The 23,910-nt window shown below is 36.9% G+C and overlaps 1 protein-coding gene across 1 annotated transcript in view; it reads left to right on the top strand.

The window, feature by feature from the left end:
- The window catches only part of LOC129231621 (inverted formin-2-like), a 220,468-nt gene that overhangs the window by 92,328 nt on the left and 104,230 nt on the right, over window positions 1-23,910 (top strand). The window contains exon 3 of the mRNA XM_054865990.1: window positions 7,986-8,101. Within this exon, the coding sequence (XP_054721965.1) occupies window positions 7,986-8,101 (116 nt within the window). The remainder of the gene's footprint in view (window positions 1-7,985; window positions 8,102-23,910) is intronic.

Genomic DNA, 23,910 nt, shown 5'->3' with positions numbered 1-23,910 from the left:
TTTTTTTGATGATTTTAATAAAGAAATTAGTGCCTAAAATCCTGCGAAGCCTTGAAAAATTCGAGAGAAAAGAGCGAATAACTCCTGCCGTAATTAAGTTACAAAATTTGAAGAAATTGCATAGGACTGAGAAAAATCTCCCCTTTCCAACGATAGATAAGATTGATGTATGCAAGTAATATTCGAGAATTTAAGTGAAAATTAAGTTTTTAATTGGAGTAAAAAAATAACTATTGATCGGACTTTTTAAAAACTTTTCCAGATTTAAAGAAACGAACTGTCAAAATTTTACGAAATTGGCCGAGTAGTTCTCGACTTTTGCGCGTTAAAACACGCAAATACTTTTTGGCGACTTCACTTTATACATGTCGAGAAGATTCATTGTTATCGTATTTTCCCCAAATTCTTATCTTGCTCTCAGCTGGAAAGGCTTGTGAATGTCTTGCTGAAACTGCAAGTCTAAAACAGATCGAACAGTTGTTCTGCCATTCACTTTCCTCCCACACGTTAGAATCAATGTATCAACATCAATGGCGATTAGTTATATATTAGTACCTGCGGTTCCACATGAGCTGTAATTATAATACAGTCGTTAAAATTTCTTGACCATGTAACTCTCTCTCTGAAGACTTCTTTTCATTTCGATCCACCTTATAGATGTTACTAGTATACTTGATGCAAAACAATTGAAAAATTTGTTAGTTCAAGTGCTAACATAAATTAAATGTAAAAAAAGATAAATTCATACTCCGGGTGTCACATATCCTTCCATTAGAAGCAACTGGAGTATGTTAGCATTTTTCTTTCTTTCTTATCCTGTTAAAGTCGCATTTAATGTTTATTCATTTAGGTTGTGCTTGTTTTTTATTTGCTAAACGTTAGCAAATTAGTATAAGTACTTCATAGTTTTCTTTCCGAATGTTTTGTTTAACTCCTTCTAAAGAGTACGATTGAGGATCATCATAGTGCTCTATACGAAACGCTTAGCTTTATTGCCCAAAAGAATGGTATCAATTCTTAACTTCACTATATTTTGGTGCAATATACACTAATAAGTAGCAAAATATGTTAAAATAAAGCACCATCCGCATCCTTTGCAGTTTGCAAATTGGTACAATGTTTATATGAAACTTTCACTGTTTCTTTTATACAGGATATATATTGTGGAGCATCGCTTATCCACAACAAATAAAAACTAAAGGTGTTCACTTAGCTGATTCTCCTGATAACCTATCATTAACGGGGGAAAAAAAAAAAAAAAAAAAAATATATATATATATATATATATATATATATATATATATATATATATATATATATATATATATATATATATATATATATATATATATATATATATATATATATATATATATATATATATATATATATATATATATATATATATATATCTTAATATATAAAAGTCAATGTCCTGAGATAACATATATATATACATATATACATATATATATATATATATATATATATATATATATATAATATATATATATATATATATATATATATATATATATATATATATATATATATATATATATCTTAATATATAAAAATCAATGTCCTGAGATAATATATATACATATATATATACATATATATATATATATATATATATATATATATCAACGCACAGCCGAAACCGCTGAAGCTTCAGACTTGAAATTTGGCAGGCATGTCCCGCATGATTACGAAAGTAACCACTAAGAAAGGATTTTTCGAAATCTCAATTAGTTCGGGAGAAATTAATTAAAACCTCTTAATTTCTGAGAAATTAAAACCTGTCATTGAATTCAAATCCCTTATTTTCGAAGGCTTTCCTCCATTCAAATCATTATTCAGTACTTCATCTCTACTTTTGGTCGATAGCGAACTATAAATTTGATATTATTTTTGTTTCTCACGTGGTTCTTTGAGGTTTTTCTCAAGTCAAATCATAATGTTTCTGTCTATTGCTTTCATTTCTTCAAAACTAGAAACGAAGTTTTTAAGAACATCATCACAGGCGAACTATCCTTTTGAATTTAGAAGAGTACAGTTTCCTGTTAAAGTTTGCTTTGCAATCACCATTAATAAATCACAAGGACAGACATTAAAAGTAGCAGGGACCAATTTAAGAGAAGACTTTTTTTTCACATGGCCAATGTTATGTAGCTTTCTCCAAAGTCAGTTCATCAAGCAGCTTAATAATTTTAGCACCAGAAAAAAAAACTAAAAATGTTGTATACAAAGAAGTTCTTGCTTAAACATAGGTATATCAATAAAATGTGGATGGCCTGTGTTTGCAAAGATAATCAATACTTTAAAAGGATCTTTAATAACAGTTAAAGATCGGTTAAGGACAAAGGCATATATGTAAGGAGTTCAGGGGCCACAGGGATCCTCCCCAAATTAGAAAAAGTTATAGGTAATAAGTAATTATTATAGGGGATTTTCGAAACTAGGTGCACCAAGCACTGTCAACCCCTGCTAATTCCATTACCCGAGCAATGCCGGGTACGGGAATGCTAGTATATATATATATATATATATATATATATATATATATATATATATATATATATATATATATATATATATATATATATATATATATATATATATATATATATATATATATATATATATATATATATATATATATATATATATATATATATATATATATATATATATATATATATATATATATATATATATATATATATATATATATATATATATATCAACGCACAGCCAAAACCGCTGAAGCTTCAGACTTGAAATTTGGCAGGCATGTCCGCATGATTACGAAAGTAACCACTAAGAAAGGATTTTTCGAAATCTCAATTAGTTCGGGAGAAATCAATTAAAACCCCTTAATTTCTGCGAAATTAAAACCTGTCATTGAATTCAAATCCCTTATTTTCGAAGGCTTTCCTCCATTCAAATCATTATTCAGTACTTCATCTCAACTTTTGGTCGATAGCGAACTATAAATTTGATATTGTTTTTGTTTCTCACGTGGTTTTTCGAGGCTTTTCTCAAGTCAAATCATAATATTTCTGTCTATTGCTTTCATTTCTTCAAAACTAGAAACGAAGTTTTTAAGAACATCATCACAGGCGAAATATCCTTTTGAATTTAGAAGAGTGCAGTTTCCTGTTAAAGTTTGACTTATTAATGGTTATTGCAAAGCACAAGGACAGACATTAAAAGTAGCAGGGACCGATTTAAGAGAAGATTTTTTTCACACGGCCAATGTTATGTAGCTTGCTCCAAAGTCAGTTCATCAAGCAGCTTAATAATTTTAGCACCAGAAAAAAAAAAAACTAAAAATGTTGTGTACAAAGAAGTTCTTGCTTAAACATAGGTATATCAATAAAATGTGGATGGCCTGTGTTTGCAAAGATAATCAATACTTTAAAAGGATCGTTAATAACAGTTAAAAATCGGTTAACGACAAAGGCATATATGTAAGGAGTCCAGGGGCCCCGGGATCCTCCCCAAATTAGAAAAAGTTATAGGTAATAAGTAATTATTATAGGGGATTTTCGAAACTAGGTGCACCAAGCACTGTTAACCCCTGCTAATTCCATTACCCGAGCAATGCCGGGTACGGGAATGCTAGTATATATATATATATACTTAAGAGTTCTGTGTGATCAGTGAAGTCTGAAGACCACTAATGTATCTTTCCAGAGGAATAGATCCCTTGAATGGAACAATAAATCATTTAAATAGCGTTTTCAAACGAAACGTGCGTCGGCGAATGGTTGCTCAGGAAAAGGCACACACTATCGGTCTATCGCCACGAAATTCGACGACTCAAAATCCAATCGTTAAAATTGAATCCATGAGTTGAGAATGGAACCTAATTGCGATTGCATTGTTCTCGCAGAAAATTGCCGCAGTGTTCATCAACCACCTCTAAGAAGCATTCCGTGCACGTCAGTTTGTTAGAATATTTATGGAACTCTACCATTCGGCGACAGCATGAGAGTTATGGACGCAGTTACCATCAGAAAGAGTCGTCTGCGTCTGATAAGACACGACACTGCGTTCCAGGCGTTTTTATGCGTGGAAATCTGTATGGCTTCTAAATATGTTTTAGTCGGGTCACGTTTAGTAACAATTGCTTGATTCCGTTAGAGATAAATTATGCTTTTAGTCATAAATTTAGATACTTTGTCGCAATAAGTAGTAGTGAGAAGGTTTAACTTATGAAACTAGGTTTAATGAATTTTGACATTTGATGCTCTGAGGTACACAGTTATCTAATGAACTATTATAAATGGAGCAAGACTAACTTGGCAACATATGTAATGGTTTGTTCAGGATCTTTGAAGCCTCCACAAGGCTGCTAAGTTAGTTTTGCCAATGGTAATTATAAGCCCCATTTTCAAGTAGACTGTCCAGTTGTCCCCTCACATAGCTGCAGGACGCTGAAGTGCCCCGTTTTCCAAAGTGAAGGAAAGGAACCAGGGATGCCCCGAACTTCAATTTTTGGGTGGGTGGAAATTCTCAATTTGCCAAGTGGAACTCCAAATATTGCCGAATGATGATAATTTTGCAGAATTGAACTCCATATTTTGCCGAATCGTCATATAAAATTTGAAAAATAAGAAAATTTTTGGAAGGTCACGGTGACCTCCCATCGAGGCGCCAGGAACACTGGAGATTGTTTCAACCGAAAGTTGTTGGGTGAAATTGTTTGAAATCGTTTTCATATCAATAACTTTTCTTGTGCGATTTTTTAAATATTTATTGAATACTGGCTCTTTTCTGAATAGAGTCCCGAAATTCATTGAATACCAGAATATATTCCTAAATTCATATATTCCCAAACCCCGTCGGTTACACCCAGTCTCCTCGATAAAATTACATAAAAATATTCGTATATTGATTTATATTCTCTTTCGCAACAGAAATAACGCGCAACACCATCACACTTTTTTCCTCATACTTTTCAGATCGAAAACCTATAATAGAAAAATTGAAGTGTATGACTGGGGTAAAAGAAAGAGTGTTTCACTTCCAATCCCTCTCAGTGTCGTTCGTGGACTGCATTGTGCATTGTATCTATTAAGAAAAACCCCTTCCCACATTAGAACATACCCATGAAAAATATCTCTATTATTTAATTTCCGATTCTCGAGGCAGCATTGTGGGCTTTTTAATGACACCAGCCTTGGCGCTCTTCGCATAAGCGCAAAACCGTAATTGGTTTTATCGACGGCGGCTCTCAAAACTAGGTCGCTTTCATCTCTGCGGTCTTTTTCATCTGAACCATTTTTTCGTTTGCGGAAATATGTACCACCGAGGAAAATTACATTGCACAAGATTCGAATGTTCTTTAGCTGTACACCCAGGGCACATTGTTTAAGAGTCCGTAAACCGATACCCTCCCCTATCAGTCTCGAGATTAGTTGATGGATTTATGATAGGCGTTGTCTTTGTGTGACGAATAAGACCTAGGGATGGTTGCATCATGGGCAAATTATGCATTACATGCGCGCGAGAACAAAGAATGAGCAAGTAATAAGGCGCTAACGGACACATGAGAAACGAAGTTTATTGAAACAAATGCAAAGTTATCCATTTATCATACTTGGAGGACAAAGTACAAGTGTTCGATGACAAATAAAGTTAATCAGTTTTCTATGGACTGGAAAGGTAGATGCACCCCCTCCCCCCCCTCCCCCCCCCCACACACACGCACGAATCTCGTTTTTGAACATGCTGTGTTCTTGGGCATACTCGTATATAGGATTCATGTATAAATCGCCCCCTTACTTGTCGACCTTTGATAAGGTTGTGAAAATGAACTTTTTTCCAAATTCAACTAATGTTATAGAGACCTTAACCGAGTTTTTGACCGCCTTTGGCTGGAAGGCTGGGAAAATATACAATAAACAATGTTTGGTTTGAGAGGATACAATTACCCTGATACGGTTTATTGGCAAATGAGTCAATACAAGTGCAATATTGTGAAGACCTATAACAAAGAAGTCGTCTTACCTGAAAAGATGAGCATGAGGCATTACCAACTAGTTTTCCTAATGTCTCAGACATGCTTCTGGGGTTGCTAAGCACTCCTTAGAAGATTGGCGTAAAAATGATACGATAAAATGAGCTAAGTGTTAAATGTTTCTGAAAATATTCCGTGTAGACTGGGTTTCGGAAGTGTTGGTTGCAATCTTTCAAAATGTGGGAACATTGCTCTCTTGTTTGTGGTTTCGGCTGTTGAATAGATAGTCAACATGTGACTGTATATTCTATTAATAAAGAGATGAAGATGAATATTGAAAATGAGCTTGTTATTTTGAATTTATTGACAACTGTTCAACCTAGCAGTAGTTGATTCAAAATTACTTTTTATGCTCGGTATATAATTTTTTTAATTTTGCTCTTAAATTACATAAATCTCTGCAAATGCAGCACATAAATTAAAAATGTACTGTTTTTAACTAAAATCATGCCTGGCTCCTCATTTAGCGGTTAGAGAAGTCTGACTTTGGATGGGGTGGTTCTGTGTTCTAATCCTGGCTTGAGCATGGATGTACTTTCTCTCTTCTGTCCTTATCCTTTCTTTGTATGAATGTGTTGTTATGCTATGAACGGTTGCCTACCCTATAAACGGGTAGTAACTACACTATAACCACCAATGTTTTAACGAAAACATCGATGTTTCCAAAACATCGACATCGATGTCGCACTCCCATAGTGTGTACAGTGGAAGTCGGACTTCATACAAAGTTACGCACTGTTGAAAAAGTGAAACTGCGCATCCCAAATTGCCAGCCTATATCCGGCACAAGACAACAACAATTAAAATGATAAAAAATAATACTAGCATTTAAAAAATGTATGTATAACATAATCAAACTGTCAAAAGAATATATTATCAAGAAAATAATAATAAAAATAAATAAATAACTAATAAACATTTATGCATAACAGTATAAACTGCTGCCTCATGTTTTAAGTGCGATGAAGGAGCAAAATATTTCTGAAGCAAAGGAAAGTTGTAAAAAGAGCGCGTTTCCTTGATAATGTCCAGCAAATAATATGAGCAAAATAATATCCTTGGAATCAAAACTAAAATAGCATCAAAATTTACTCTTAAAAATGGACGAGGAAAAAAAAAAAAAAAACAACGTAAACAAGATTGACAAATAATTACGCCATTACTTCAAAAGCCATTCTCAAATAGACGCACTCTTAACGTGTATCATTTTAAAATGTAAAAAAAAAGTTATTGATGTGCTATGTTTTGATAACATAAAAAAAGGAATTAGAAAGAAATGAAAACCGCTTTCTGAAACGTTGGAAAACAAAATAGGATTAAAAAAAAAACCAAACAATTCTGTGAGAAAAATTAGCAACGCGTTGCAGCGTAAGCGCGTTAGAGACTGAAAAAGAGAGAAATCGCTTCTATACAGTGGCGTAGGTAGAAAATTTTTTTGGAGAGGGATATGATTATATTTCAAAGAAGGGGATATAATTAAATTTCGAGGGGGAAATGGTAATTACCTAAAAATTCTACTGGCGCAGTCTGCGCCCTGACCCCCCCCCCCCAGGTGGGCACTCCTGCCTACAGTCAAACAAGGAAGGCAAATGGAGCATACATATATGAGTTTGGTGCAATTCTTTTTTGTAAAATGCGTTTATAATTTAGGTCTTCCTTTAAAATTTCGTCACACCATAAATAAAAACAAGTTGGTTCTGAAATTGAATGAATTTCATGTTTACATAGAACTTCTTTATTTTTTCGGTTGTGGGGGTGGGGGTTGACGCTGCAAATTCCCGCCCCGGGTGACACCTGAGCTAGGTACGACACTGTCAATTACTTTTCATTAAGTCTAACTGTTGATAAAAATATAAGCAAATAATTTAGTAGACCTCCTTTTTTATTTACTTGTACATCTCAGAAAATAACTAAGTAAAAGTATTTCTTAAAATGTTTGCTTTCCAATTTTTAGCCCTGGATACGGATGACATCACAGTCAAGAAACAAGTCTTCGAGCTTCTGTCAGCATTGTGTGTCTACAGGCCGGATGGTTACACGAGGGCTTTGGAAACACTGGAGCATTACAAAGTAAGGCATAAAATTATTTTTGAGTCTTTTCTCTTTTCATGGTCATATTCTCCAGCCCATTCCTTAATTAAATACTTACGAATCACCGACCGATGCCTTCTAATTGGTGATCTATGCATTCTCATTGGTAACAGAATGCTTCGATCGGCTGCTCGGATGGCTGACAAGGCTCGAATCGCCGATAAACAAGGCCGTCATTCAGACGCTAAAACTGCGGACTGCAGCCGGATTGGTTGAAAAAAAGGCTTTGATCGGGGAAGGGGTGTCTGAAAAGGTTTGAATAGGTTGTAGTACAGTAAAATTAGGTCAAAAAATGGTCAAACCCAAACATCAAAAAAAAAAAGGTGAAACCTGTTGCAAATTACTTTTTCTTACCCTTCCATCAAGAAGGGGTAAAAAGTCCCAGCACTTTGCGCGTCGGGTTTTGGGGGGAAAGGGGGGGGACGAAAAAATCCTCTTTTTAAATAAAAATAATTTCTATTACTTAAAAAAATACTCAAAAGTCGCAGAAACCACATTCTAGAATAGTAAAATAATAAACTCTCATAGAAAAAATGCTAATTAAAAGGGGTGCATAGGCAGGGGGGCTGGGGGGGGGGGTTAATGGCGCAGATTGCGTCATTGGAATTTTGAAGGCAGTTTTTTCATTTTTTCAAGGGGTATTTCTTTCTTTTTTGATTGTTTTTACTCTGGATGGGTACTCCGTCCCACTTCGGGGGGGGCACCATCGCTTTGGGGGGGGGGAGACCATGAATGTGCATTCTAAAATCAACGATTGCATTGAAGTTCATGAAAAAATTTCACTGATTTAAAACTTTTCCGAAGTACAAAATGCCACACAATGATATAGTAATGCCAGAAGGATAATTCTAAAAGATCTAAGCAAGCTCAGTAACCAATTTAGTTGTGACTGGAGTTATTAAACTGTTTAGAGCGCTGGGGTGATATCTAAAACAGAATCCCTGTGCAACATAAAAAATAGTCCAAATTGACTGCAGTTTACCTCCTTCTTCTTAATTAATTTACTTCAACTTTTCTTTAATCTTTTACCATTACCGTAAGGGGGGATAAACCGAAATTGCCAACAGTGAGACGGGCAATGCTGCAATTCTGCACCCTCCAAGTCGGTGGGGGTTCATGTTTGCAAACACCTAGCCGCCTCTCTTTTACGCAGCCGGTTATGTGAATTATGCTAAACATGCGAACATATACTTGCAACACTATCTGAAACTTTCGAGTACATTATGCAATTTTTAAAAAAATGATAAATATGTCACATCAGCTACCCAACGATCCTACACAGTGACAAATTTAGGTGGTCCAGAACCTGTAGTAATTCAACAATGGAAGAAGTCTTGATGATAGCAATGAGCAATACAACAGTAGAATGCTATATATTGCTCTTCCCTCTCGACGGGTATTGACTCAAGTTGGTAGTGGTGTTGCTCGTCGATACTGATCGTGTCGCTGATAATAAGGTGAGTTGTGATGTGGCCTTTAACGTTGTGGTAGTAACATAAAAGGATATGGAAGGCAAAAAATTAAGTTGCATTTCTTTGTAAAAGAGGTATGCAGTTATGTCTCTAGCTTCTGTTACGAGTGTAGTTACTATCTGTAGACATGTGTAAGCCCAAACCATCTTTTACACCGAATAGTATGAACAGTAAAAAAGATAGAACAACAAATTGCTAAAAACTTCTAGTACGAGTTGTGCGCTGATCCTCCATCAGTATTCGATGAATCTGGTTTCAGATGTAAAGAAAACCTGTATGGTTAAGTGTTATTATCCCCCCCCCCTGAAGCAAAATATCCATCCACGCCACCATCACAAAATAAACAGTTGGTGTCATATATGTCATAGATGGAAGATACCCTCTCAATCATGTTTTTCTTTTTTTTTCGGGGGGGGGGGGGGGTAATGATCTGCAAGCCTCAAGGAAATATGCCAGCAATGCAGTGTATATGTCACTTGTCAGTATGGGAAAGCTAGTGCCATTTTTGCTGGGTACAAAGAAGGAGAAAGCACCGCAGAAATATCTGCGTCCTATTACAACAGCCAAGCCTTCCGCTCTAGAAGACTTTCTTCGCCTCATATCTTGTGCTTGCTCTGAGGGATTATTGGAAAAATGAATGTTTGATAAGTCTGAAAGTGGACTGAAGTGCTCAACTATATGCGCAAACTGTGTTAGACATAGCTGCAACAATAACGATTTTGCCGAGGATCTAGATTCCAATACAGATCTTGACAACGAAAACTTTTTGTTACAAGCTTTGAAAACTCCAATTCTGATGGAACTTTTATCTCAATCTGATGACGTTTGAGGCATGCATGTTATAACGCAAACTAAAAATTTTGCTTTTACGTACTGCAAAAAAGCAATATAATAAAAGGGGAAGAAAACAGTTCAGCATAATTTTTTTGACCATTTAATCAAATGTGCCATCAGAGGGGGGGGGAGGATAATCTTTAAGTATATTATTTTGTTTTGGGAGGTGAGCTACTGTTCTTGTGGGGTGGACAGTCCTGATTTAATGCATTTTAAATTTACATGAAATAATACTCCTACTTGAAATAAAAAGGAGGGGGGGGGATTGGCGTATTATTTTTTTTCGGGGAGGGGGATGCTGTAGCTTTGGGAGGAGGGGCGCCATCGCACTTGGAGGATGGACACACTTGATTACTATAACTTTGCATAAAATAATATTTCCACTTGAAATGTATGGAGGGGGGGACGGGGGGTACTGCTTCGTTTTACGGGGATAGGGGGGCTCTAGGCGGGTTGTGTCATCCCTCTTAGGGGTAGACGCCTTTATTTTTATGCTTTTAAATTTAGTATGACATAATATTCCCTCTTGAAATTTACTCTAAAAATTCCGAAAAAATGCTCAAAACAGCAATTTTTAGATGCCCCCATTCAGAAACCCGACGCATAATGTTGTGGGACTTTTACCCGTTCTTATTGGGAGGGTAATAAACAATTTGCACCAGGTTTAGCTTTTTTTTTGGATGTTTGGGTCCGACCCCTATTTTTACTGTACTATTGGTGAATAAGGTCGTCAGTCGAATACTTGAACCACAGATTGAAGCCCTCTCATTGGTTGAAGAAGGCATCGATAGACGGTTTGGGTGTCTGACTGAAATTGATTTCGGCTGATGAGTATGGACGCAAGATTGGTTCTCAAAGTGGTCTGCATGGGCAATCAGAGATCGACCTCGACGGACCAGTGATATATGTATATATATATATATATATATATATATATATATATATATATATATATATATATATATATATATATATATATATATATATATATATATATATATATATATATAGGCTTGCCAGACGTCCCGGTTTGACCGGGACAGTCCTGGCTTTTAAACAAAATCCCGTTGTCCCGGCCGGTTTACTTCACGTCCCAGAAAAAATAAATTTGATTACAAGTGACCAAAAAGGTCTAACAATAGTTAACTGAATGCCTATGTAGGATAATTACTTTATCATTTGTATCATTGACTTGTAAAGCTAATACCGGATTAGCTTGCGAGGATTTTTACAAGATTAAAACCAAAAGAGACTAAAAAGGTCATCTAATAGGAAAAGTAGATCTACATATTGTTCAATATTTTATTCCTCATTCAAAGTTTTTTTCTAACTGAAATAAATTGCAAAAATTTACAAGTAAAATGTTCAAATTTTATCTGCTTATGTCATTTTTTAAAACTTCTTTTTTAGGTTCATAATTAGTAACATTTTATTCATAGCATTGAATTAAACTGCTCTATAAAACACTCCAAAAATCAGCCAGGGGCTTGTATCCCTTTGAATACTAGCGACGAGAGAGGGAGAGGCGTTCCGGTGTCCCCGATTGAACATTTCTGAAATCTGGCAAACCTATATATATAGCAGCGAAAGAAAACCTTAGGTGTGCATGAACAGTGGCGGATCATGCGATTTTGGGGCCCCAGGCGCAACCAATCCGGAGGCCCCCTTTAATTGACACAACGAAAGTGATATGGTTTCCTATATTTACAATGCAAAAAATCATATTTTTTTTTAATCAACAAGCTTTGGGGGGGGGGGGGGGGATTATTCTTATTTAAAAAGGAAAAACAACGATATTTCTGACAAAAAAAGTTTACTGTGAAAAATTTTGTCTTTGTTTTTTGGTAATTTAGGTAGTGCAGGGTGTGAGATCCGCACCCCAATTTCAGACCATCTAGCAAAATCGCAGCTTTCCCCTGTTTTTCAATGCGCATCATTCAGTGGCGCAACCAGAGAGAAAAAAAATCTTAGGGGCGGGAGGTTTTTTTCATTTGACCCAGAAAAAAAGAGAGAGGAGAAAGAGAACCTTTAATTGGATAGGAAAAATAAGGAGAGAGGGGGGTCCGGGGGAGAACTCCCGGGGGGAAGTTCTCCCCCGGGAAAAATTTTAAACTCGTAGTTTTAAAAACGCAGTTTTAGACTTTCTTTGATGATGTTAGGGGGCACAAAGGTGCAGCTGCAGGCAGGTCCGGATCTGCGCACCCGCAGACCCCGTAGTGCGGGGGTGCACCTGGTTTTTTTACGGCCCAAGAAATTGAAGAAAAAACTGAAAAAATCTAGCACTCTAAGACTTATTAACGTTACAAATATACACTGCTGGCCTATGAGACCCTACAAATTTTGTTGCAGGGGGTCCGAAATTTATAGATCCGGTCCTGGGTGCAGGGGTCTCAGCGGAAAGTTGTTGAAATTGAAGTCCTAAAAACACGATTATAGGTTATATTTATTGACGTCAGGGTAAGGGATGGAGCTCAGGGACTGCCTTTAATCGATTTTTTTTTTCAAAACAATAGATAGAGATCAATTCCTCCCCCCCCCCCCCTTCCCAATTTTCGAAACTGTATAGTTTCAAAAATACAACAGTAGACAAACTTTACGGGATATTTAAAATGTGATGAAAACCTTCGTGAGAGATTTGCATTTGTTTCTTTCTTGAAAATTGTACAGTATAATGAAATCCATACTTAAAGGATAACTTAATAGGCTAGACCGGTTATAGTTTAGACACATTTTACATTTTGATTTTTGTTGTATTTGTTATTTTATATTTTTCTTTACGAGGGTTACGTACCAAATCAAAATTTCATCGGATGCAAGCACTATTTTCTTATTAAATAATGATTTCAAACCTTTGTAGAGATAATGTATTCGCAACAATAATATCGTAAATTTCTTCTCGAAATTTATTAACTATACTCAACGTGAGTCAAGTAGATACACAAAAGAATAAACTGTTGCGCTGAAGTAATAAGCGAAATGAAGTTTTTAAGGGTTGTTTTGAAAGAAGATTTTCACAAAATATTTTGTTCGAGTGAGATGCTAAAAGTAAATTTGATTTAGTTAATGTAAATAAAGTATGGCTATCTTCTCCGAATTACGCTCTTTTAAATATTTCTAGAGTAATTTCATTCATTTGAGGATTTTTTTTTGAGCAATCACGATTGCTTATTGTTCTCATTTGACTGTTTTTGGTGTTACGCTGATTTTATTTTCTCGCCAGCACTCTCTGCCAGCACCACCGCCGCGTCGACCGGCCTCACGATGCTGCTCCTCTTGCGAAAACCGTCTCCAGGTTGAGTCCATGTCCTACACACACACGCATACACACACACGCCTACACACTCATGCCTGCGCACAGACACAAACACACACTCCTACACACATACACTCATGCCTGCACACAAACACATATGTCTACATACACACATACGCACACTCATGCCTGCACACAGACACAAACACATATGTCTACATACACACACACGAACGCCTACACACACAGCACTGCAGACACAACACGCACACACATGCGCCTACACAAACATACACGCTTGTGATTGCGAAAAACATAATTTGAATTCAAGATGCCAAAAATTCAAATTTTTTTTTTTTTTTTTTTTGAGCAATCATGATCTCTGATTTTTCAGATTACCATGGCGATGGCTGTTTTTATTATTTATTTAGAGAGCAAAATTTTCGTAGTCATAGTTACAAATCGTCTGAGGTCAGGGGCTTCAAATAGGGAGGGGGTTAGAGGGGCGGTTGCACTCCCAAATGTTTCACTCAGTATAATAAAAAATGGTCAATTCATTTAAGATAACTTATAAAATCATTTGCCTGCATTTTCAGAACAGAAAAAACTGATTTAGAATAATTATTTTCCTTAACTAAAGAAGTAGTCTCTACATATGGGTTAAATATGTCAAAAATGCGTAGTCTATGTTATGATCGGGCATCTTGTATGAGATGCCGGTACAGTGTTGAGACTGCGCAATTTTTACGCGTAAACTCCATGTCATTTTACATAAATTTTAATGCTCATGTTATATTTTAATGTTTAGCTAGTAAGTATTCATTGACTCCTTGTACTAGAAACACATTTTAGTAACTCGATGTATTATATGCTTGCTTAGAAACTCTTTGTAAAGCTCTGCTCTTTTTGAAAAACATCCTATATCAAAAAATACTTTCACGTCTACAAATATATCTTGATGCTCTTTACTTGACAATCTCTGAGTGACACACGATGGTATTCAAGAGTTAAATCTATAAAAGTCCCCTGGACGAATTACTGGAAAGCAACTTTTTCAATGATAGGAAATCTGATGTCATTTTGATAGGTATGACTTTGTTTGAATTTTCGTTTACTGTACTTATATTGTGGAGCGTTTTTTTGAACAATGCTACACTCTATCACAAAACTTTCAATCCGTTAATCATAATTCATGGATTGACAATTGAAACTTAGTAATTTTCGAACAAAATGATCAATTCAGTTTCTCAAGAAATTGAGACAGGATTTGATTAGATACATTTATCATTGGTCTTAAGTTCAATATTACGTAGATCGGTTACAGAAAACAAAAAAGAAAATATTACACTTATAAGTTAAATTTATAGCATGAGGGAAGAAGAACTGTTTTGTGAATTGTGCGACTATAATTTTTAATGACGCAAAATAAATACTAGCCCAATTTAAAAAGTTTTCTTGGTTATTTTACAGAGAGGAATCTGAAGGAAATGTGTTTTTTAACATAACTTTCTTGCTTCCATTGTTTTTTGACTGTTTCAATCAGGTCAGTCATTTGAAAGATGACTTTTGTGTCTCGCTCTCAACATCAAAATTGCCTTATTATTCTTAACATTAAAACCATTTTATTATCACTTCCTGTTAAACAATATGTATTTTGTACCATACTGAGGAAAATCCTGTTCAAGAAAATCGACCCCCCCCCCCCCAAACGAAATGCTGAAAATACCGCCCCTGTCTGAGGCTTAGCTCAAGCAGACTTGGCACTTAAAAAAGGCTTTCTTTGCGTAAAACTAAGTTTTTCAGAACAAAAAACTTATCTAGATGAAATTAAACAGCAAAAATTCATCTAAATACAAAATTTAAAGATTACTAATTCCCATCTTTTGAGATTGATAAGAAATAAAAATACATAACGTTATACGCTGCAAATATTCTTTATTATAAGTGTACCTACTGGTCGATATGGGCTATTAATTCTTCATCTGTATTACCGCATCCGAATCACCATTTCTTTTTTGTGGATATGTCTTGTATTACCAGGAGGGTGTACAGAAATTTTGGGACCCATCACAAATAAAAATTTTACGGGCTCCCTCCATATTATTTACCCCTACTATTTGGGCCCCCATCAGGCTCGGGCCCGGGTCAACAAGTGTCCCTTCTCCCCCCCCCCCGTGTACTCCGCTAATGCGTATTACCAATTCTAGAAAATCCAAAGTCATAATATGACGGGTGTAACGTTCTTGACCATTTCCATTATCTTCCATTTGTAGAAACAAGAAACCCAACGTGTAGGTACTTATCGCAATTCATGATTGTAAAAAGCGTAATTTGAATTCAAGAAGTCGAAATTCAAATGCGAATCCTGGATGCACTTTGTGTGTGTGTGTGTGTGTGTGTGTAGGGGGGGGGGGTCATTTCTAAGCCTTTCTGGAAAAAGAAAATAACCATTAAAATTTGTGAGCCTAAGTATAATTCGGTTTCAACTAGATCTAAACGCAATGTATCAACTTGACCGAAACATCTAGTTAAAGCTATTCGTACAAAGCTGTATACCGCCGCATTTTGTGTAAAATTTGCTCCAGACGTACATGTACACGACCTCTCTCCGCAATATAGTGCAATATTTTTGTTGAAATTTTTAAGATGAAATTTAAGATTTATTATTGGGGATTTTTTTCAGAATTAAAGAATCTCAATTTTTATAAACTCTGAAATTAAGTTGAGGTGTCACCCACCAGATGAGTGCCACCCGGGAGGGAGGGGGAGGGGCGCCACCTCTCAAGAAAAGTTTTTGACTTAGCAAAAAAGTTTTTTTTTCTTTCAAAACTCTTTCTCTCACTCTTCTCAGTGCTTTCAAAAATTGAAAGCACATGATTTGATCAGCATCTGTTAAACATTAAAGGGGAGCAAATTAATCTTTTTCATTTTTTTAAAAAATGGGACTTTTTAGTAATCTTACTTTAGAAATCGCACCTATCGGATAATTTGATTTTCATATTGAATTTCTAACGTTGTATGCATCTTAGGTTTACAATAAAATACGACGCAAAAATTTCATTAAAAAGGAATTAATATTTGAATCTCTATTTAGGAGTTTTCCCCCCTTCCCATAAGGGGGATTTGAAAAAATAAATTTAAAAAAATAAAAAATCCGCAGTCGGAGTCGGATGTTTCAAAATCTTGGAGTCGGAGTCAACCATTTTCCTTCCGACTCCGCAGCCCTGCTCGGCAACAGGAAAAATTCAGCATCGTAAAAAGAATGTTGCGTAGGAGCATTGCCTCAAAAAGAACTTTTCCCGACTCTTTTGAAACAATTTCGTTTTTAAACTTATGACCAAAAAGGAAAACGCATTGGAGAAAAAAAAGTGTGATTGCTCACCTAAATCCCAGGGCTGTTTTATTTTTGTAAATGCTTTTTTCTTTCATTAAACTAGCAAGATTCTGAACACTTACAAGACAACACTCACTGACTGAACTACTGAATTGGATTGAAATGTACCGGACAGAAAAGTTCTCGCGGCGATTTTCCAAGGTCAACCCAACCCCCCTGTCTTAGTGCCATAAAAATGCCTTTCCTTTTGTTACTTCTTATCTAACACCCCACTTTCACAGGGACAAAATACGACCTTGAAGAAAAAAGCGGGAATTCTCCTATCTCAGAAAAAAAAGTGCTGAGTTACGGTACAGTGCGAAATATGCTAGATGAAGTTCTCCGGAGGAAAGAAACAAATATATATTTTGAAACTTTAAACCTTATACACATACAAAAAAAAAAAAAAAAATTGTCCAAAATTTCTCTTCTGGAAAAATTTAAACAAAGCCACCAGAAGCCTGGGGCCCCTTTAGATGCAGGAGTAATTATTGGGAGCAATCAGCCAGCATCTAAAAGCCATGACTAATTGTCAATTTCCAGTAGTTTTGAGCATTTTCCACTCAAAATTATGATTTTCCAAGGCATATCCACAAAAAAAAAAAAAAAAAAAAAAAAAAAAAAAACAGTTTTTTCTTCCAGAAAAATCCAAACGAAGACAACTGAAGTCTGGGGGCCCTTTAGACGCAGGGGGCCCTATTGGGAGCAACCAGCCTGCGCCTAAAATCCATGACAAACTGTCAATTTACAGGACTTTTGAGCATTTTCCACTCAAAATTTTGACTTTCCATGGCAAATTCTCAAAAGAAAGTTTTTGTCCCAGAAAAATTCAAACGAAGGCAGCTGAAGTCTGGGGCCCCTTTAGACGCTGGGGGCCCTATTATTGGGAGCAATCAGCCCGGGCCTAAAATCCATGACTAACTTTCAATTCCATGGGTTTTGAGCATTTTTCACTCAAAATTATGACTTTCCATGGCAAATTCTCAAAAGAGTTTTTTGTCCCAAAAAAAATTCAAACGAAGGCAGCTGAATCCCGGGGCTCCTTCAGACGCAGGGGGGCCCTATTGAGAGCAATCAACCCGCGCCTGAAATCCATGACTAACTGTCAATTTCCATGAGTTTTGAGCATTTTCCACTCAAAATTATGACATTCCATGGCAAATTCTCAAAAGAAAGTTTTTTTTTTCCCGGAAAAATTCAAACGAAGACAGCTGAAGCCTGAGGCCCCTTTAGACGCAGGGGGCCCTATAGGGAGCAATCAACCCGCGCCTAAAATCCATGACTAACTGTCAATTTCCAGCAGTTTTGAGCATTTTCCACTCAAAATTTTGACTTTCCATCTTTTAAGAAGTGACGCGGCTCCGAGGCCCCTTGCTTTGCTGGAGGCCCCAGCTAGCGCCTCATGCGCCTATTCGGTGATCCGCCACTGTGCATGAAACGTAAATAAGAGACCTCAAGACTGAATCCCATATATGTACCCTTTTTTACAACAAATGGTAGAAGTAAACGAATAAAGTTGCTGGTTTGTCGGCAACATTTGCAACATTTCCGAGCTTCTAGCTGAATGGGCTCTTCAGTTCGTGTTGAATGATACTTAGTAGAATACACTACGAGTGTATTCCGTAAATATTTTGTGATGCTGAATATAGAATGACTCTGATAAGTTAAAGCTTGACCTTGACAGTGTTTATTTCTTTTTGGAGGAGTTCAGGGAAAAAGAGTGCGCATTATTGACGCGGATTTGAGTTGGAGTATTTTATGAAGCCTGCTACGGGGGGAGAGGGGAGTAGTCTAACTCAACTCAGCGCCTTGTCCATTACCTCAACAAGAGTTGTCAAGATCAAGCTTCACCTTATCAGAGTCACAATATATTTGGCGTTAAAATAAATACGGAGTGGATAAAATAAAAGTATGTTTGCGATGCCGATGTCTCAAAACTTTTAATGCAAAGGGGGGTAAAAGGGAACACTATTAATTTGATTTCGTAACTGTTGGCTGCAATGTTTGAAAGTATGAGAACCCGAACCCCTTATTTGCTGCTCCTCCTCCCGTCGCAAAAGACCTTTTTAAAAGAGTCATTGTGATAAAGCAAGCAGAAGGCAAAAAGAAAACGATAGCAGAGCATCATACAGCACACAATGCGACGTTTTGTCTCAGCCGCAGAACCCGCTGACAGACGAACGAGCTCCATGACAAATGGCTCTGTCGGATTCGCGAGGCTCTGCAAAGGGCGCTACTTAACGGTTCAACGACTCGTCGACAAAACATGGTTTTTTTCCCTTTGCCACCTCTGATCGCACACATCATCCTATGAACTCCGGAAGAGATGGACTGCAAGAGATGGACTGCCGTCTCAGAGCAAAAGCCCAAAAGGGGGAATGATATATTATTGCATAAACACAGGGGTGCCCCTAAGAGTAAGGGCGTACCCCCCAAAATATCACAAAGACCCCCCTAAAAGCAGAAGCCTCCCCCCCCCCAGATGAGAAAATTTCCCGCCAAAACAACCCTGCCTAAAAATTTTAATAGCACAGTCTGCGCCATGACACCCTTCCCCTCCTAGTTGGGCACCCTTGATAAATATCAGGCTTGCAGAGGCACTGTAGCATCAAGATACATGATCTGTGCAACCTCCCTCCAGCAATATCCGATACAAGGATATAAATCCCTGTTCCTAAGTCCCCGTGAATTTGTGTACAATACATTTGACACCTTCAGAGACTCCACCGACCTGTTGCTTGGTTTATCGGTTTTAAATGCTCAGATAAATCTGAAGAAGTGGGTCCCTGATGAACGTATTGTGCAATATAAGGAACGTTTGCTAAGGAATTGCAATGACTCATCTTATTCCGGGAGTATGGATTATCGATAGAAGCTGTTAACATTAAATCCTGCAGTTGACCTATTCCTTTGAACTAGCTTTGCACCTGGTTAGGAGTATAGTAAACCCCTATTGTCTGCTAGCTACTTATCCGCGATCTTTCTCACTTACCAAAAAAAAAAAAAAAAATCCAGCTATGATAAACTAATTGTAAATAAATGTATACATTTTAACTTAACAACTGCTCAAGCTGTTTTTAGACATTCCTATTTCTTTCTCCCCATCCCTTTCAATGACATCAAACTTTTCGAGGTTACCGAAACCTGACTAGTTGAAACCTGATTTTTAGGTCTACACTATATATTACTCAATGCTTCAGATCTACACCACTTACTGATTTTTAGATCTGCTCTACTTACTGATTTTTCGATAAACACTGAGGTGCGTAAACGAGCGACCAGATCAGTCTTGAAAATTGCCTCTGCCCTTTTCGAATTTTATAATAACATAGTTTTTTGGCTTTTTCATGAATTTTTATGCAATCAGTTATCGTTCCTCTTTTACCTAATATGCAGATTATCCCCGGTTATCGTGTGAACCTATTCAGCGGATTATTAGGAGTCTACTGTACGTCAGAAATTCTACCTCAAACGATCCGCTTATTTTCTCTTTATTGGGGAATTTTAATATTACTGTCTCAAAGTACCCTCAATGAGCCATTTTTTGGCCAATGTGAATGGGCTCCTTCGAAAGGGGGGGGGGGCGGCTTAAAATGGCAATGGGAAAGCCGGCTAATATGAAGTAGTATTGTTCCAACGGGACCAGTACTAAAGATGAGTTCGGGCTCATTTTTGAGAGCCCGGGCCCGCCCGAGCCCGAGTGATATTGTCTCGGTCCAAAATCTGAGCCCGCCCCGAGCCCGAAGGAAACTTTCTTGTATTAAAAACAGAGAGAAGTTTCTAAATTTTCTTAAATGCTCCACTTCAAATGCATTATTGTATGACATATTGCAATAGTAATCGCAAAAAAACACTATAAATAAGAGTTAATTAATTAATTTGTTTTTTTTTGGGGGGGGGGGGAATTTGACATTGATTGAACTGATTTAAATGTTCCTTTCATTTTCTCATAGTAGGAAAATGTTTATTTGCTTTGAATTTGTATGGAGATTGGCGAATGAATATCTGTGCTTAAGCCCGAGCCCGAAACCTATTTTCGGTTCTAGAGCCCGTCTCATCTCTAACCAGTATCCACTACAATTCATTCTTGCCAACATAGGGGGAAAGCGGGAGTGCGAGTTATTTAAGGGTGCGTATGATCCGGATTTTGTTCACAGTAAACTTGCCCATTTTGTCAGTAGCTCTTCGATTGAACGATATTTTTTTTACAATTTTGAGCCTATGTGACGCGACATTTTACTCAAGAGTAATTGTTATTTCTTATGAACAATTGTTTCAAAAATTTGCATAATATAAGAATCTTTTTTTTTAAATTTCCACCCTTGTTGGAGTGAGAAATTTGCCTTGATTAGAAGACAAGAATGTTGAAGTTCTCTAATCTCTTATTTCCGAGGTAGACCGTGCAAAGCAGAGCGACGCAGCTAGTATTTTAATAAAGAAGACCACCCTCTTGAGGCAATGGCAACCGATATCTTCATAATGATTATTGACTATGACACAACAGCAACAGCAAAACCCTATGTGGGAGCGCTTGAAATCACTCTAGCAATGGAGGCCGGACTGAGAAGAGACCCGGGATTAAAAACGAGTTGATTTAAATCTTGTTTTTGCTTACCTATTGACAAAATTTGAAGGGACTTCCGTGGCATCAACTAACTTGGTTGCCCTGCGATAAATTCGGGGGCTCATGCAGATAGCGAAAAAGGTCTGGAGATCCTTTTTGGAGCGATTACTAAACTTCACCAACTTCGCATTTCGTGAGCTCAAAAAAATGTCAATGTCACGAAACCCCTCAATCTACTCAAAGTGACAGAATTCTCGAATTGCTAATAATTCTCTACTTAAGTCAAGTATCTTACGTAACAGTGTAACAAACGTGTTAGCAGTGTTCGATAACAATTTTCATCCGGGATTTCAAACCGTCTTCAGATATGTCACGTCATGACAAATACATGGTCATGACAAATACATGGCACTGGCACGGAAGATAATATGAAATATTACCCCGGAAGCTAACGGACATAAATTTTGGCTTGTCCTTCAACTTGCTGTCGGTCATAATACTGAATTTTAGTGAAGGAGCTCACGTCTCGAGCAAGCAAATCAGGAAATGACACCGGGTTTTAACCCGCCCACGAGAACAGGAAATTCCAAAAAAATGCTAGTTTTAGCACAGGGCTTCCCAGTTCACAATGCCATTCTGGTGGCCACATCTTTATTAAATGATGTAAATACGTGAGTCGGTTGGAAGAATGCACGAATTCTGCAAAGATTACGTGAAAGTGATCGCACAGGAAAGAGGCTTGGGAAGATATATATATTTTGCAACAAACAATTGCAAATTTTTGCAGAAATGTGAAGGTTAAAATATTAAAATTAAATCGTAGTACAGTATTTTGTGATCATTACGAGACTTTATTCTGTATTTTTCACGTAAATTCTATGATTTGAACAGTTAGCACTAAAATCTAATCAGCACAACTTCCTGTTTGGAACAAGAATAGACCAAGCTTTTGGTTTAAAGGGGTGATAGTGAAAGCACAAAATGGAACAAAATGCTTATGAAGCACACAAATGTGAATATATGTCATAAATGTATTCGGGCACAAACAGGGTTTATGGGACCAGGCCCCCGCCAAGCCTGATCGGCGCCGTCGTGCAAATGTCTTCTGAGCGCCTTTATTTTAATGGCGTTAGGGGGAAAATATATTTAACACTTGGAGCGTGGTTTTGTGAACGAATATAATGTGGGAAAAATACGTTTGGAATTTAATTAAAAAAGAACAATGTGTAAATATTTAATTTTGGAATATAGTGTACGTTTTTACTTCTTATCTGGAACTTATTTCGGGTTCAGTAGCTCCTGTGATATGCTAATGCGTTTTGGAGAAAGAAAATATTTTGAACATCAAAGTTAAAAAAGGCCTCTTTGAATAGCTCTCTGATTAATTGTTCATAAATTAGAAATTAAACTTATATGCCAAGGTTGGCAAAATTTCGTCCTGTTCAAAACCCTTATGTCCAAAACTGTCTAAAACTTGATTTTGGGTGAAATTGTATTTTTTGAGAAAATATTAAAAACAGAATTAAATTGATTTAAATAATATTTTGTAGTAAAAATAATAGTGCAAATGAAGCATGAAGGTGTTCAAAATAAGATCAATAGTTGACTTAACTGCAATATATACTCCTGTTTGTGAAAATTGCAACACCACGAAAGACTTACGCGAGTGAGCTGAAAATTGCAGGAAATGTAAAGTAGTGCATGATATGCAAATGATTAGAATTGCAGACCGGTAGCGCATGCGTATGCTGAGCAGCGCCCTCTGAATGGCGGATCGAACCGAATGTAAATAGACGACTGTAGCGAGGCGTGTATGAGTATCGGTGGTTATATGCTAGAGTAAACGTTAAATGAATCTTTACTATGCCTCTTCGACGAAAGAAAGCGAAATTTGAGCAAATTTCGGAGTTTGAACGGGGCAGAATCGTCGACCTTCGGGAAGTTGGATTGTCTTATCGTGCAGTAGCTGCTGGTGAGCAGCGTAACAGCAGCACAATCATTCGTGTTTGGAAGCAGTGAACGGACGAGGGTCGGACATCTCGGAAATCTGGGAGTGGACCCCGAAATGTGACGTCAGCTCGCTATGACGGACACCTGGTGCGAATGGCGCTGACAGACCGCACAGCTTCTTCTAGACAATTTGCAGCACAGTGGTCAACAGCTACAGGTGTTTCATTGTGTGTTTCATCAATTCGGAGACGTCTGCTGCAGCGTGGGCTCCACGCAAGGATGCCTTTATACAGGATTCCCCTCACGCAAAACCATTGCCGCCTGCGGCTACCATGGGCCAAT

Source organism: Uloborus diversus, chromosome 1 (assembly GCF_026930045.1).
Source record: "Uloborus diversus isolate 005 chromosome 1, Udiv.v.3.1, whole genome shotgun sequence".
NCBI lineage: Eukaryota > Metazoa > Arthropoda > Arachnida > Araneae > Uloboridae > Uloborus > Uloborus diversus.
Note: the sequence above shows the minus strand (reverse complement) of the source record. Positions and strands in the feature narration are given on the sequence as shown.